This window comes from Neolamprologus brichardi, chromosome 1 (assembly GCF_056152115.1).
Source record: "Neolamprologus brichardi isolate AB-2024 chromosome 1, ASM5615211v1, whole genome shotgun sequence".
NCBI classification, from domain to species: Eukaryota; Metazoa; Chordata; class Actinopteri; order Cichliformes; family Cichlidae; genus Neolamprologus; species Neolamprologus brichardi.
This window is the reverse complement of record NC_142104.1, coordinates 45396568-45413528: the sequence shown is the minus strand read 5'-3', so window position 1 is coordinate 45413528 and position 16961 is coordinate 45396568. Positions and strand designations below refer to the sequence as shown.

Here is a 16961-nt window from a genome sequence, read left to right as displayed (position 1 = left end):
TTTTTGTTGATTGTATTTAACAAAAAAAAAAAAAAAAACAGAGGGTGGCACAATTTTAAAAATTGTAAGATTTTTAGAGATTTTTATTGTTTCATAGTAGTAAAAGTGTCATTTGTGAAGAGTTTGTGGATGTAATCTTTACCAGAGTGCCATCAATACCTAGCCTATTGGTGATCCCATAGGTGATAATCATTAACACATGAAAAACAAATCTTAAAAAAAAATCTATAACATATTTTGTTCATATCAAAGGCACAATGAATGATTCAGTTTTGTCTTACTGTTAATTCACTCTTCCACTCTCCCTCATTTCTCTTCCGATCTTGTCAAAGGAATATTGTTTTTATATAATGTGATCAGCTTCATGAAATGTATTCTTTTATTGATCACTAAGCAAATGTCTACGTGACTTTTGACATGTACTTTTGTGTGATAAACAACTAATAGCTTCCTCGTTCTGTAAGAACATACAGATTTAGAAAAAGGGGAACCTCAGCTCAGAGTTCTTAGAATAAGAAGCTATTTGTACACACACACACACACACACACAGACATACAGACAATTATAAATAAAGAACGCAGACAGTGATGAGACGCAGGTCGTGCGTCCATGACTGCCCTCGCGAGTAAAGACAACTGCAGTGTTTGTGTTTTCTAACTCAGGTGTCTTAGCTGAAGAACTACGGGGTGATTTAAAGAAATCCCCTGTCAGATCTTTAACCAACATTTCTGCATCAGTGCACTAGTTAGTTCAAGATGTGAATTCACTTTGTGTATGTCACAATCAGTCTTGGTCACACAGTCACTTCATATCATTTAACCAGGCTCTTCTGCTACTGCATTTTTCTTATATTGCTTATGCATTTCTGATGATAGGTCTCAGAAAAATCTCTCATTAATTCTTGGAAAAAAATGTCTTTGTCTTCCCACTCACTATAGAGTTTGTCTCTGTGCTCCAGAAATTTCATAATTGGTGTTCCTGGTGGAGAATTATTATGTCTTTGTGGTCTGCCTTGGTTCATTTTGTCCAGAACAATTCAGTTGTCAAAACCCACCACATTAATTATTTAATTTACCAAAATAAGAGAATATGCCCGATCCATCAGCCTCCTTGGGCAGCTTTAAATAGGCCCAGGATGTTTACTCAAATATCTAGTCTCCAAGTCCAGTATTTTTCTGTATTTTTAGAATAGAATGGCCTTTCTTGTCATTGTACTGTACATGGACAGCAAAATTGTACGTGCTCAACATCAGCTTTGCAGAAATAAAATATAAACAGTAAGACAGCGGGCAACAAAGGGGAACAACAAACTGGAAAAATGTAAAATAAACAGCCTTCCTTGCAGCCTTTTATTCTGAGAATACAAGCACCACCCAATTTAAAACCCCTCTATAGTCACAAAAGGTTAAAACACTGTGTGTGTGTGTGTGTGTGTGTGTGTGTGTGTGTGTGTGTGTGACTTCCTGCCACACAATATATGCTTACAACTGTTTAACCACATTTCCTGGTTATCCAAAGGTCATCTCCCCACACCTGTATACGGTTTAACTTTAATGGTTCACCATATGCAAGCATAGGCAAGCCCCTAAATGGTCGGGGGTGGACATCCCTCAGAAGATAAGGAACCCAGAATCTCACATGGAATGTGCCTGCTGTTAAACAGCTACAGCTAATTACCTCCCACAGCATCATAGATGTGTAGGGGAGGAACAGACGAATATCTAACCATGCAGTTTAAGGCACGGTTTACAAATTTAATTACAACAATGACAACATTTAACAATTTCAACCTAACAGAAGCTGTTACACATATATTTCAGGATATCAGTGAGACAGTTTGAATTCTTGTTAGCAGAGTTAACAAGGATGCAGAGAAATCATTTCAGAGATCCGAGTGGGCCGAACAGGTCTTCAAATGTGTGTCTTGGTTAAAATGATATCTTTCTACTATTTCCATGCCATTGTATGATCAGTACAGGTGCACGGTTTGAGATGTGAGAAATTTGTTGCCAAATGCAGTGATCTGATTCATCTGATTATTCACATCTAGAAACTCTGAGAATATGAGCTTGGTTAAAAATTTAGCTATCCAATCAGAGAACAGATGGGTTTGGCTGTTGGAAGGACGCTTTAATGAGCTGCAGGTTCTGGACGGGTAAAGGCCCTTTCACGTGCCAGCGTTTTCCTTCATCACCATGAATTTTGGATCCTTTGCTCTTAGTTAGCAGTGAGCGCAGCACATGACGCGTCTGATGTGAAAGGACGATTATGCTGCGCAGTGTGAGTCACAGCAATGGTCCCAGGTCAGCCCTGACTTTTTGTTAAAGTAATACTAAAGTAATAATGGTATTTATGACCATTGGTATACTACAACTTTATCCTTTCAACAGCTACCAAAAGTTAAGGGAACTAGCTTGTATGAGCCTTATGGGATATTTATATGAAGATCCTCCAGCTTCAAACTGTATAACCCTTCCAGGAGCTGAAGCTCAGTAAAGCATCCCTCCAACAGCCAAACCCATCTGTTCTCTGATTGGATAGTTAAATTTATGATTCACATGACATTGACCAATCAGCTGAAGGGAAGAAAATTGGGTCAAAATTGTAAGTTGAAAGTCACACACAGCCAGGGAACTTGAGTGCAGAGTTCTGTAACCAGACCTTAACACAAAAATTTTTTACAAACACAAATCTTTTTTACGCACACACAAATTCTCATTTATAGATGTACAAACATAACATTTTCAGATTTTTTGGTTTACAAGGTTACAAAGCTCAATTCACAACTAGGCATTCTGATTTACAAGTACAAAATATTTATGACCACAATTTGAGCCCATACTTTTCTGCCCCTCGTCCACAGCTTCACCCTCCTCTCCTGCTACTCTCTCTCCTCTCTAGGTCCCTGGCAGCTACTGAAATAGGGAAGGTGTGGTTAGTGATGGATATCGCCTGTGTCCCCTGAATCTACTACTCTACCCCTCCTCTGCAGCTGAGCCATTAACCAAACCCCGCCACACACCCTATTGCCCGACTTAGGTTTGGGAGCCATCCAGCCTAGCCAACCTTGCACGAGCAGGAGTGGCAATTGACCATCTGTGCCTCCAGTTTATGGGTCACTTTGAACTTAAAAGGCTGTAAGGCAAGTCGATCCAGGGGTTGGCATCCTTCATGCAATGGAGTTCCGCATGCCTCAGGCACTCCATGACCAAGGCCACTCGCTGCACATGCTCTGTTCGGGTGTCATTGCGGATGATAACATCATCCAAGCAGGTAGCAGCATATGCAGCATGTGGAAGCAGCACCCTCTCCATAAGGAATTGGAAACTGGCTGGGTCTCTGAAAAAGTGTGACAAATTGGTTCAAACTATATGGAATGGAGAAGGCCTTTTCCCCCCCTGGAGTCTGAAGACAAGGGAATCTGCCAGTAGGCCTTGGTTAAAACCAGTGCTGTGAAAAAATGAGCAGTGCCTAAATAGTCCACAAGCTTGCTGACCCAGGGTATTGGATAAGCATCAAATTGTGAAATTCATTCACTTTGCGGTAGTCAACACAGGACTGTATAGGCCCATCCTTCTTCACCACAAGAAATATTGGGGCCCACGGCACGCACTGTTACTCTTCTGTTACCCCCATTTTCAGCATTTCAGCCAAATTCATCTAAACAATTTTTCCTTCATGGTCAGGTAACCTGTAGGGCCATGAATGTGTTGTCACACCAGATAGTGCATTTACAAATTATGCTGCATGAGATTTGTGCAACCAGGGAGAGGGGAGAACACATCTGCAAAATGCTATTTCTATGCATCAACATCCTTTCTCCAGACCTGTGAGATTGAGTTATCACAATGGAGTGGAATGGTGGAATTTGGCTTCCATCTTTCATTCACCAGGCTCACCTGAGAAGCAGTTTCAGCCTCTCTCCATGCTTTGAGGAGTTTGAGGTGGTATATCTGTGTAACCTCCCACACTTGCCACGTGACCACAAACTGTTCTTGTCACTTGCCAAGTAACTTTGACATGGAAGAAGGGAGTAATATAAGCACTTGGCTCTAATGGGGAAAAGTGCCTGAGTCTATCCCATCTGATGTACAGGTGCTGATGACTGGCATGTCCCCATGGACACACTAATGTCCACCAACTCTGCCTTCAATAATGCCCCCAAAAGGACCAGGTGGACCAGGGTGGACCAGGCTGAGCTAATCAAAGAATGTGGCCTTTTATAGTCAGGAGGCTTAAAGCAAAAGGAGTTGAAATGGCATGTTCCAGACAGAGAATGAATTGAGGGGCTTCATTAAGGTTCTTTTGTTTGTTTTTTTGTTTGTTTTTTTGGATAAATAAGGATTATTTTGAACTGTATCTAAGCACAATAACAACAGATGTTGAGATGAGGAAATTAACCATCAGTATTATATCCATGTGCCAGCAGGTACTGAACTAGTATTAGTAAATGTATCAGCTCATCACTGGTTTCAATTTAAACATACACTACTGGTCAAAAGTTTTAGAACACCACAGTCTTTCCAGGTATTTATTGTGATTCAATTCATTGAAGTCCAATGAATGGCTTGAAATGGTACAAAGGTAAGTGGTGAACTGCCAGAGGTTAAAAAAAAGGTAAGGTTACCGAAAACTGGAAAAAAGTACATTTCAGAACTATACCAACAGGCCTTTTTCAGGGAACACAAAATGGGTTGATGATTTAAAGCCGTTCTGCAGCAATGGAGGTTGATCAAGTGTTGAAAACTGGTGCTACTAATTCCTACAGGTGTTCCAAATTGTCTGGATTACTTACAACCCCCTCTGTCTACATAAAGCAGTGTTAGAACAAACTGTGGTATCATACCCTTGTGAGCATCAGTTTAACAGTACTATACTGCAGAAAGTAGTGTGTTGCTACAAAAATGGCAAGAAAGGCAATTAACAATGGAAGAGAGACAGACCATCATAACAATTAAAAATTTAGGTTGTCCCTACAGACAAATTGCAAAGTCAAGGTTTCAGTGAGTGCAGTTTCCTTCACCAAGAAAAGGCACTCAGAAACTGGGAACTCAGAAAGTTGTCTTCTGATTCAGCTGTGGCTTCTCTGAGAGTTAACAGCTTGCATGATTGGCAGCTCACAGGACAACAGCTTCAAGCACAGCTTGGTCGTAGACTGATCATAGTAAGCCAGTCTCAATTTCAACTGTGAAAAGAAGACTTCGAGCTGCAGGTTTGACAGGATGAGTTGCAGCAAGAAAGCCATTGCGAAGACGTCAGAATAAGACAAAGAAGCTTGCCTGGGCCATTAAACACCAACACTGGACTACTGAAGACTGGAAGAAGGTATTATGGATTGATTGTTCAAAATTTGAAATCTTCGGTTCATCACACAGGATCTTTGTACATCGTAGAGTAGGCGAAAGGATGGTTCCACAGTGTGTGGCATCAACTGTCAAACGTGGAGGAGGAAGTGTGATGGTCTGGGGCTGTTTTACTGGATCCAGGCTTGGTGACTTGTGCAGTGTAAGAAGTACCCTGGACCAAACAGCTACCACAGCATTTTGTAGCACCATGTAATGCCCTCTGTTATGTGCCTAGTTGGTCAGGGGTTCATTCTACAGGAAGATAATGACCCAAAACACAAGTCCAAGCTATGCCAGACCTACCTCAGGAAAAAAGAACAAGATGGTAAGCTTGAAAACATGGAGTGGCAAGCACAGTCTCCAGACTTAAACCCCATCAAGCTGGTTTGGGATGAACTGGAGAGAAGAGTGAAAGCAAAGCAACCTACAAGTGCCACATGTTTATGGGAACTTCTGCAACAGATATGGGAAGAACTTTCTGAAGAATATTTGATTTCTATAAAGAAAGAAAGAATGCCACAGGTGTGTTCAGCCTGTTATATCTGCCAAAGGTGGCTACTTTGATGAGTCAAAAGTTTAGAATACATTTTGGTCTATACATTGATTCCATTATTTCTTTTATTTCCAATTGCTTATTTGTGCTCTGCTTTCATTTCAGAGTGCAATGAGACATTAAACTGCATAATTTTCAATAAAAAACTGGAAAAGATTTAGTTGTCTTTTTACAAAGCAATTGTAAAAACGATTTAGATTTAGATTTCAATTTTACATTAGCTTTTCATACAGTGCATATAGAAATATTTCTTTTTAAAGTTAATTTGATCACTTTTTTTTCTTTTACAGCCTTAGTAGCTGTAACCTCTCGGAGAGAAGCTGTGAAGCTCTTTCTGAAGTTCTCAGTTCCCAGTCCTCTACTCTGACAGAGTTGGACCTGAGTAACAACAACCTGCGAGATTTAGGAATGAAGCTTCTTTCTCCAGGGCTTGAGAGTCTACACTGTAAACTGGAAGGTCTCAGGTCAGGATTTAGTCTATCATACTGATCATTTTACATCTGAATTTTATCACTGCGTGTATAGCTAATTTTTATGCTGCTTTATAGAAAAGTCTCACCCTTTTTATTTATTTATATTTTGATTTGAAAATTGGGAAAAGGTTCCGTGATTTATTGAAAACATAGAACACATAAAATAAAGTGTATAAGGCAAAAACATAGTTTATACAATTTCAGCAAGCTTGAAAGTCAGTATTTGATGTGATCGCCTTCATTCTTCAACTCAGAAGGCAAGCTGTGTTGGAATTTTCATCAATTAATTTTCAGTCCAGTTCATTTGTAATTTAGCATACCTCAGCCTTTCTACCTGTTTCCTGTTTCCTCAGCCTTTTCTACCTGTTTCCTATACTTGGGAATGACTTCTTGAAAGCCACCCTTCCAGTGGCCAGAGAAGAACTTGAAACTGAAAGAACTTCAGAAAGACTACAGAACTATTGCTTAAAGCATTCTGAAAGTACAATTGGCATGGAAACCAGTGAGCTTGCTAGAAGTGCATATACTGTGAGATCAACTTATCAATTATAGCACCAAGGTATTTAAACTGCTGCATAAACATAAGTCTGGTCCTTTAACGCGACAGAGATAATCATAGGGTTCCTTCTAAAAATCAGTTATCATGTCTTTAGGTTTTGACGCATGTCCAAAAATGACAACTTGCACTGTGTGAAATCCCCCACCACAGGCCCATGATCAGGATCATCACTGCTCACAAAAGATAAAACAACATTGCAAATATGTAAACTTAGAAATATGACATATTGAATATTGACATTGACATTCATTTCTATGCATCACAAATAAAAGTGGAGAAAGAATGCACCTCTGTGGCAGAGGAAAAAAAGAGCACTATCTACCTTTACATGTTGTGGCTTCCAGTTAACAAATGCACCAGGCAACATATGTTCAATGTTATGAATCTTCTCAAGTTTAGCTGTAAGGTTGCTGCTTTTGTGTGTCTGCAGTCTGTCAGGCTGTCTGATCACAGAAGAAGGCTGTACTTCTCTGGCCTCAGCTCTGAGCTCCAACCCTTCCCATCTGAGAGTGCCAGACCTGAGCTTTAATCACCCAGGCGATTCAGGAATAAAGCTGTTGTCGGCTGGACTGAAGGATCCACACTGGGGACTGGACACTCTCAGGTATGGAGAGAATGTCTGATAGAGGAGGAAGAGCTGGAAAAATTCCCTGTGCCTTTCACTCACTTCCTGTTTGCTTCATGCACATGTGGCATGAACAACCACACATGCGGGAATATTTTCATTTCCTCACTACAGAAACACTAGTCTAGTTTAATAATAACTTCGGCTTTGGGTAGTGCTAGCAGAGGTGGGAAGTAACAAAGTACAAATACTTTGTACTTAAGGAGACTTTTCAGGTATCTGTACATCAATATTTTGTGTCTACTTCCTATTTACATTTTCAAATCAATATCTTAGTTTAGTAATATCATATTTTGCATTTATACTTGGGGTTTAAAGTGAGCTGGCACAAGTGTGAATGTCCACAAATTGTGGTCTCAGTACTTCAGCATCTGGCTGGTGCTACTAAAGAGGAGTGAGGATAAAAGGCGTAATGTTTTTTAAAGTGGCAAGTAATTTAAAATGCACAATTTCTATCAGCTCAACAAACATCAGCAAACACGCAAACTGTCACGTTACTGGCTCTGCTACCCAATAGTTATTTTTCAGATTTTGTTATTATATTCTTTGAATACTGTTATTCGTGGTTTTGCGTTCTCTTAATGATTTTTTTGTGCATGTTGTTACGCCACTCTAGGGGTACAGGAACGTAGCATAAGGGTTAAAAAGGAAGTGACCCCGCTCTGGTCCCCAAAACCATACACAGAAATGCCAAGTTGTTAAGTGAAAGATAGTTTATTGTCTAAACTGAAAACTAAGCTCCGGGGTGAACAAAGCCCAAAATAACAAACAAAACAAGCTTACTCAGAAAAGAGGGTGCTACCTAAACCCTAGGTGAAACAAAACCAAGTAAAGGAAAAATGCTACAACTAACTCCCTACTGAACAAACAGGAAAAAAACGGTACAGAAAATAATAAGGGAGCTCACCCCTTCTGTTTCAGTGTCTATTTTCAATTTGCTATTTACTAGTGATGTTGACAGCAACTCTCAACCTCATCAAATTCGTATATCCAGATAGCCCATATTTACACCTATCTATAGAAACTCCCAAGCACAGGAATCAACACCCCCCACGACAAAACCACAGCATTCAGGAAGTTGAGTCAGGAAAGCCCAACCGGGGATCAACTCAAAGCAGACCCAGGGGGGTTGCATCACCTCTATGATCTGTTAGGTCCAGAGATGGTAGTACTGCCAGGAAGGGCCCCCAGATTTTTTCAAAGGTTCCATACTTCCCTTTTACACTATACAATATCTTCTCAGGTGTGCAGTAGGACACTAGCTCATTAATCCAGTGTCTCAATGTTGGAGAATTTTCAGATTTCCATTGTAGCAGAATACATTTTTTCACTGCTGTACCCGCAAGTAAAATAAAATATTTCTTATGGTAATTCACATTGATAGAACCTGTGTCACCTAGAATCCATAGTTTTGGGTCCAGTTCAATTTGGATCCCCATTACCCTTGAGATTATTTCAATGGCCCGTCTCCAAAATTCTTCTATCACTGGGCAATTCCACAGCATGCGTAGGAGATCGCCATCTGTCACCTTACATCACCTACACACCTAGTCTTATTACATCCCGTATTGATTACTGTAATTCCCTCCTATTTGGTCTCCCTAAAAGGTCCCTTCATAAACTCCAACTTCTTCAAAATTCTGCAGCTTGGATCATAACCTGTACTCCGTTAAGTGCTCATATTACCCCAGTTCTTCAGCAGCTTCACTGGTTGCCCATAGAAGCCAGGATAAACTTTAAAATCTTACTTCTCACGTTCAAATGTATCCATAAATCTGCTCCTTCATATTTGTGTGACCTGCTCCATATCACCACTGTTTCCCGCCCTCTCAGATCATCATCTGCTACTCATCTTACCGTCCCGTCCTCACACCTTATCACTATGGGGAACAGAGCTTTCAGTCGCTCTGCTCCCCGGCTCTGGAACTCTCTTCCTCCTGCACTAAGAAATATTGACTCCCTCTCTGTATTTAAGACACAGCTCAAAACACACCTGTTTAAACTGGCTTATTCGCTTTAATGCTGATTTTATCTGTTGTCACGCTCTGTTTTGTAATTTTAACTTATTTTATGCATTTTATGACTACTGTTCCTTTTATTAATTGTGTTTTTTGTAAGGTGACCTTGGGTTTCTGAAAGGCGCCCCTCAAATAAAATGTATTATTATTATTATTATTATTATTACATCTCAAGCATCTGGGGGAATAATTACTATCAATTTTATGTAGCCTGTAAGGGGTGTAATATATTCTATGAAGTATGTTAAATTGCATTTGCCTGTGTTTTGTAGAAATTAACATGGTATGGGCCTGTTCTAATAAGTGGTGCCATTCTACCTCTTCATAGACATAGCCCAGGTCTGTCTCCCATTTTCTTTTTATGGACGCTTTGTTGTGATCAGGTAACTTTTCATTGATAATGGCATATATAGAAGATGCTATTCCTTTTATTGACTTCCATGGTTTGGTGCAAAGATGGGTTTCAAGAGGAGTTTCTTTTGGTATCTCGGGGAATGTCCCTTTGGATTTCTCTTTTACCCACTCTCCCATTTGTAGAAATTTGAAGAAACTTTGTCCTGGAAGTTTGAATTTTTCCTTTAGTTGTTGAAAGTCAATAAATGTATCATTATTGTATAAATCAGCAGCAGTTCAAATATTTCTGTCCTTTGTGGGGGATTAGAAATATATTTTGCTGTTATTGTTAATAATTATCATCATTATCATCTCGTCCGGTTATTGAGGAGGGAGAGTGAGTTGGAGGTGTAGATGGAGAAATCCGGGGTCCGAGGTGGTCAGACGGGCAGGCATGAATATCAGTGGTCAAAGCGAGTGGGCATAAGCCGGCTTATCCAAAGGTAAGGCACTACCTGTTGAATGATTTCCAAAGCGTGCCAAATTGGACATGGAAAAATTTAAGTCTACTCACTGAAATTACTGGTGAATGTCTGTTTTGATTTTGGTCAAAATCTCATGAGAAGCTAAAGCAGTTGGACTGTTAAAAGGATTTAATGCGGTTGGACCGCTAAAGGATTTAATGCGGTTGGACCGCTAAAGGATTTAAAGCAGTTGGACTGCTGAGTGAATTTAGTTTAGTAGGGAATTTGGTCATTTGTGGGTTAAAACCCTTATTGGTTATAAGGTTGGACCTGCTTCAGTCTTACACTTTTTTGGGTGTTTTACTGTTGTTCCAAAGTATTATAAATTACTTGAAGGACGGTGGTTGGACCACTAGGAGGCGCAGTGCTCAGAGGTAACGCTTGCCAAGGCCAGGGACGCCTAGGCCTTGTCCTCTTTGAGGGATAGTCAGTTGGTCACTGTGGAGCTTGGGGCACTCCAGAATAACTAGTGGTTGGACCACTTTACCGTTTGGAACGGTATCTGCGCTTTTTTGGGCAGCAAAGGTTGGACCTTGGGTGTTGGACACTTTTAAATTGAGTTAGGGACTTTAGAGATGAGGCCAGAAACTGTTGGACAGATACTGGTTAATTGATCACAAAAAAGTTGGACTTTATCGGTTGGACCGTTAACTTAAATTTGTCGAAATTGTTGAGGCGCTAAAGCTGTGAGGCCTGACAGTGGTTGTAAATATAAGACGTCGTGTAATATAAAATAAGGGATCTTAGTGTGAAAGGAGTTTCTGGGTCAACAGTGCACTGCCTGCTGACTTCTATTCTTAGACGGTGTGTGTGTGAATGCAAATGAGGAGCGGTGACGCGCATGGAGATTGTTGCTTTTGGTTTAGAGTGTTATTGAGCTTTATAACTATACTTTGCAAATATTGCGAAATGCCTGTAACTAAGATGCTGGTTTTGCTCATTACGAGAGTATAAATAGAGTTTGAATGGATTGCTGTGAATGTGTGATCTGTGACTAAGTTTTGATATATATTGAGTGCATTGTATGTGCTTAAGACTAACATATTACTTTCAGTAGTAACCTTTCTTCAGCAATAAATGCTGGTGTGTTTTATTTTTTTTAATTTCTTGTGTGTGCTGTGAGAATTAATAGAGGTTTCAATTGTTTTTTTGTTTGTTTGTTTTTTTTGACTTGCTCTTTCTGATTATGAAAAGCATGTCTAAAAGAATCTTAGGAAAGAGGAACAGAAAATATGGCTGCGTGTGTGTGACAGGAAATGGTGTGTGTGACAGGAACTGCATGCCCATAAAAGGAACTGACTGTGACAAGTGAGCACTCAGAGAGAGAAACAGACGAGTCAAACTCTAGGCAGATGAAGCAAATGGAGGTTTTAAGAAAAGAAATGAAAAGGATATTAACTGTATGCTTTAGTGTGGACTTCTCTCAACCTGGAACCTTGAGTACGGCGGCAAAACCATAGATTAACAGAATTGGGAAAACAGGCCAGGTTTTGGCTTTAAATTTTATAGCTTGACCTCTCACTTTGTCCCCATCCTGAGAAGAAGCTCAAAGGACAGTCAATCTCCTGATGAAGACCGACAGAACATCGTGGACTTGAAGAATTAACAGCAGGCAAAAGACAGTGCGACTGAAACCACACTGACGACACCAGCAGCATGTAAGAAAGCACGTGATGCAACATGCACTGTGAATTACAGGCTGGGCAGTTGAACAGTGGGCTAAAGAACTGTGGGAAAGCACTGGACACTGATTTTCAGATTTGCCATGCTTGGAGCAATCTTGAAAAAGACGACTGAAAGGGTCAACAGAGAAGCCGAAACCACGTGATGAAAACATGCACGGTGAACTGCAGGCTGGTAAGAGCAGGGTGACATCACTGTCTGACGGCACTAAATGTGATATTTTGCCAGGCTGGGACTTAACCTAAAAGGAAAATACTGAAAAGATCAACGGAGAAGAAACAGAGAAGAAGCAAGCAGTTGACTTGGGACTAAAGTTGCTGGAGATTTCAAGACAACACAGGACACTGTGAAAAGAGGACAGAGACCAGTGAGAGGTGAAGCCCAGACGAGTTTGACTGCGAGGATACAGGGTATAATTGGGTTGAAATTGAAGCCTGAACTCATGATGGTTTAGAGATGTCCCCCAGATCACAACAAAGAGGTAAACAGAAAATAGAAAACACACACATACATAAATTGTTACATGTGAAATTATTTTTGGAAAGAATCAGAAGTGAGATAGTTCGAATGCAGAAATCAGTGAAAATGCATGAATTAAACCTGATTATAACATACATATGCAATGAAGAAGCAGCTTACACTTCATTAACATGATCATATAACATGAAAGGCAATGAAGAAACAGCTTACACTCACTGAACATTAACATGAATACATATGCAATGAAGAACATGCTTACATACATGACATAAGTTGGTATTTCTGACCAGAGAGAGAAAAACGGGTAGTTTAAGCACTCATGATAATAATGAAAATGTCTCAGTTGTGTTATTTTCAGGGGCAAAGCAGACCTGGATCAATTTTCCACATGCAGCGGTCGGAAGAAAGTTATAGGTTAACATCACTGGACATGTTAAGGCAAGTTTCTGGTTGAATTGTTCATAGCACCTGAGTCCATGAACCTCACAAGCAAGCTCTGACCTATGGCGGAGGACCAGGGATGCTGTTATTTCAGGTGGGAAATCAAAATTTGGGTTAGCAAATTTGGGGAAGAGAAAACTGACTGCTTAAGTGGAGAATTGTGAAGGAGTCGGAAACACTGCAAAAAGCAACATATGCAAAATCACATACACAAGCAGAAAATGCATTAACCTTACAAGGACAAGCTCATGAAGATTAATGCATAATCATTGATTAAACCTGGCTAAAAACATAAACATACGCAATGAAGATCAGCTTGCTACTTGTATGAGTGTTAAAATGGTGTGAATGGTTAATAAAATACACTTAGAGCTTGGAGATGAGGAATAACTCAAAGAAGTTATATGACAGAGGGAGTGAGGTATGGAAAAAAGAAAAGAAAAGTGATTAAAGTAGTTTTTATAAGAGTGACTTGGGAGTACTCTTGTACTGATTGATCAAAGCAAGTGATTAGTATTGAAAGAAAATGAAAGTAATTCAATAATGTGGTAATGTTTAAACATGTATTTCTCTTGTTACGGCAACTTCTGGAGATATGACTCAGTATGCAAATTAGCTGGAGTGAGTGGTGACGAGGAAGCTTCCTGTGTGTCTGTGTGTAACTGAGGCTTTAAATTGAGGAAACAGAGCAGTGACTGCTGCTCTTTATACTTGGTGAAATATAATGGTAAAGTAACAGGTTACGGTTGTATTGGGTTTATATCTTATGCAGAATCTAAGTATTTTAAAGTGCATAAAGGGGGTGATTATCGTGTGCAAATTGTGTGGTTTTAACAAGATTTTCGGCGTATTGAGGAGGTGAAATTATGTCAGTTGACCTGGAAGTGCCAGGACTCTGGTGGCAAAACTTTGGTGTGTTTAAGGTTTTTGATTCGGTCAGTTAGGTTTGGGTTGTTTTTGTTTTTTATTTTTAATAGAGGGAGTTTTAGTAAACATGGACATGTCTAAGAGGGGCCCATTATTTTTGTAACAGTGCACTTAGAGAAAACCTGTCAGGTGTTTTGTTTTTTTGTTTTGTGTTTTGATGAGCTAATAATCAGCTCTCTTTTTCTCATTTTCGTTTTAAGCAGGCCTGCAACAGTGAATAACAGCGCTGACAAATTCTCGGGAGAACAAATATAAGGTGGGCTTTCCAGATTACAACTGGCTGAGGAGAAGGCTACCTGTGGGGACCTAATCAGGTCGTAAGTCCCTGTCTAAAAGGATTGTAGCGATTCAATCCACTACAAAAGCATAAGGAACTATTTTCCTAAAACAAAAGAAAACAAATGAATGAGCTCATTTTGCTGAGATTGGAGAATCTGATTACTTGCGCGGGAGTCTCCACTATCAGCAAAAACCTGGTGTGAATGCGTGTGAGTGAATTTGTGTGACTGGACCAAAGTTGGGATGACTAACTTTTTTAATTTCCTAAGCTTGGGTGAAGCATTTTAGTTTGACACATTATATGTGTGTGTGAATTTAAGGTATAAAATAGCCTTTAGGATCATTTTATGACTTTTGGGTTTTTTGATAATTTGGATATGCTAAAACTGAAGCAGAAATTGTTATTTTTATGTTAAGGTTAGAGGATTAAAGTGAACTGAATCCTGCTTAGAAGATAAAATGCCGGTGTTTTATAAAAGCTGTGTACAAAACTTTAACTTTAAATGGAAACTGTGGGATTAGAAGATTTGGGGAAACTAGTGAAGATTGCAGGAGTAGAAAATGTTTGATTTCTTTTTGATTTCTAGAAGGAGTGGTTATAATGTAGGCTTACACATATTACATAGATTTATTTTTAGGATAGAGGAGAGATTATATACGTAGAAATGATTTTTTACACATTGCATATTGTGCTAATTAAAGAGTTGTGGCTCAGTCTATTGAAGGTTAGAAGCTTCACCGAGCGCGATGTCTTGGTTGATATATTGTGAAAAGAGGCTTAGAGCAGAAAGGGGCGCACATGCTTACAAACACATAGAATCCATAAACCTGAAATTCATTTAGCTTATAACTGAATCTGGCTGAAAGAGGAGAAACTTGTAATTCGGGCCATTAACAAAAGGGGGCCACTGTAGAAGTTAACTTTAGTTTATAGAGGAGCAAAATGAAATAAAGATGCTATATCAACAGGTTATAACATAGGAAATGTGAGTTTTAAAATGAAGTTAGTGTTAACACACAGGAGTTGTGTTTAGGCAGCGTTTAGCTCTGATGAACTTTATGCATGAGTAATTGCTTATATGTTTAAACTTAATTGATTAAAATGGTTGTTTTCTTTTTGATCTTTTAGTAGAATAGGCGCTTATAATGATTTTCTTGTGATTTTTTGTGAAAGGTGACTTTTAGGGCAGAGTGGAGGCACTTGCAGCAGCGACAGTTTTGTGTATAGGATGTTGATGATCAGATAAGGGAAAATAGAGCGAGCAACAGTAAACATATGCAGCGACGTGAAAGCAACGCTTTAAGAGTGGTAAAATGATGATTACTGAGATGAGTAATGTTGAAGAATATGTATAAATAATAGTTAATAAGTCAAAAGATAATTAGAATCATGCTTTTGATTAAAGAGTCCCAGACATAGTAGGTTGAACCAAGTTTGAATAAAGAGAACAATTGATGAACATGATAAGTTAGGGAGGCATAGGAAAAGGTGTTTTGTTCCTTTGCAGGAGATCTCGGCTACCACAGGGGGTGAGGATCCTGGAGGCCCGAGACCTGAAGGACCACAAGAGAGGGACCCAGAAAAAACCTAATCTCACGCATGGAGCGTTCTTAAGGGGGAGCTGACGTTTATTACTGGACCACTTAGATGACATGAGGCTGTTGTCTGATTTGCTGAGCCAGAAGACTGCTAGAGAGGGTCAGAGCAATGACACAAATAAGTGTGGTGACTCTATTTTTTAAGGAAAAAGGGTCACCAAGAGAGGGAATGTGGGGGATTAGAAATATATTTTGCTGTTATTGTTAATAATTATCATCATTACCATTGCATTAATAATACAATCTACAGTATTGATATTGTATTCAGATGTTTAAACATATTGGTACCCAATTAGCTTTTACTACAGGTGCAGTTATAACCACTCTAAACTGTTGAGTTGAATCTATGATCTTAAATGCTTTTGAATGCTTGTTATAATCTGAAATGTGTACGTGCTGGCCTTCTGTCTGGTGGAAAAGGTTACAAGTTGAAACTGAGTGCAGTTCATGCTGACACAAACACACAGTAGACTTTATCTCATTTTTAGGTGAGAGGTTAATCATGTTTGCCTGTAACTCTAAAATTGTCTCTGTAAAAGAGGAATAGTTTCTAGCTGTCTCTGTAAAAGAGGAACAGTTTGGTTTTCCAGACGGGAAGTGAAAGTCAGATGACAGGAAGCATCTGCTGTGGAGACGGAGACAATGTTATTTTTAAACTGTCTTAAGTCATTGTGGTTTTGAAACCTATGTATGAACTGTATCTGAGTGACGTGGAAGGGGTGTAGTAAATTTAAGCCCTGAAAGGTATAAAACACCTGCTTAGGCTCTGTAAGTTGGGGATCGGCGCTGTCTGCGTACAGCGGGCGGTCTTCCCACGCGTGTGCATTAAAATCATCGTTTGACTCCACCCGGCCGTACCAGTGTTGTTATTATGGAAGTAGATTACCTCCTCTACCCCTCCTCAATATTGAACCCTAACACCTTCCATTCCCGCAATATTGGGTCGGCAATATGATGAGAGAGGTCAGGGTTGCCCCATAGGGGTGTCCTTCTAAGAAAAGAGATATTTATTTTCAGAAGTGAGTGAGATTCCTGCCAGGTGCTGAAGGTGTTTAATATTATCAAATTGTTTGTAAGCTTGGATAGACATTTTTTTGTACCTAAAAATGGAACATCTTTTA

General features: G+C 39.5%; 1 protein-coding gene across 2 annotated transcripts in view; it reads left to right on the top strand.

The window, feature by feature from the left end:
• Positions 1 to 16961, top strand: part of LOC148106535 (protein NLRC3-like) — a 60205-nt gene that overhangs the window by 31178 nt on the left and 12066 nt on the right. For both annotated transcript variants that reach the window (XM_087843156.1, XM_087843157.1), the window contains 2 exons: positions 6190 to 6363; positions 7362 to 7535. In XM_087843156.1, the coding sequence (XP_087699282.1) occupies positions 6190 to 6363; positions 7362 to 7535 (348 nt within the window). The remainder of the gene's footprint in view (positions 1 to 6189; positions 6364 to 7361; positions 7536 to 16961) is intronic.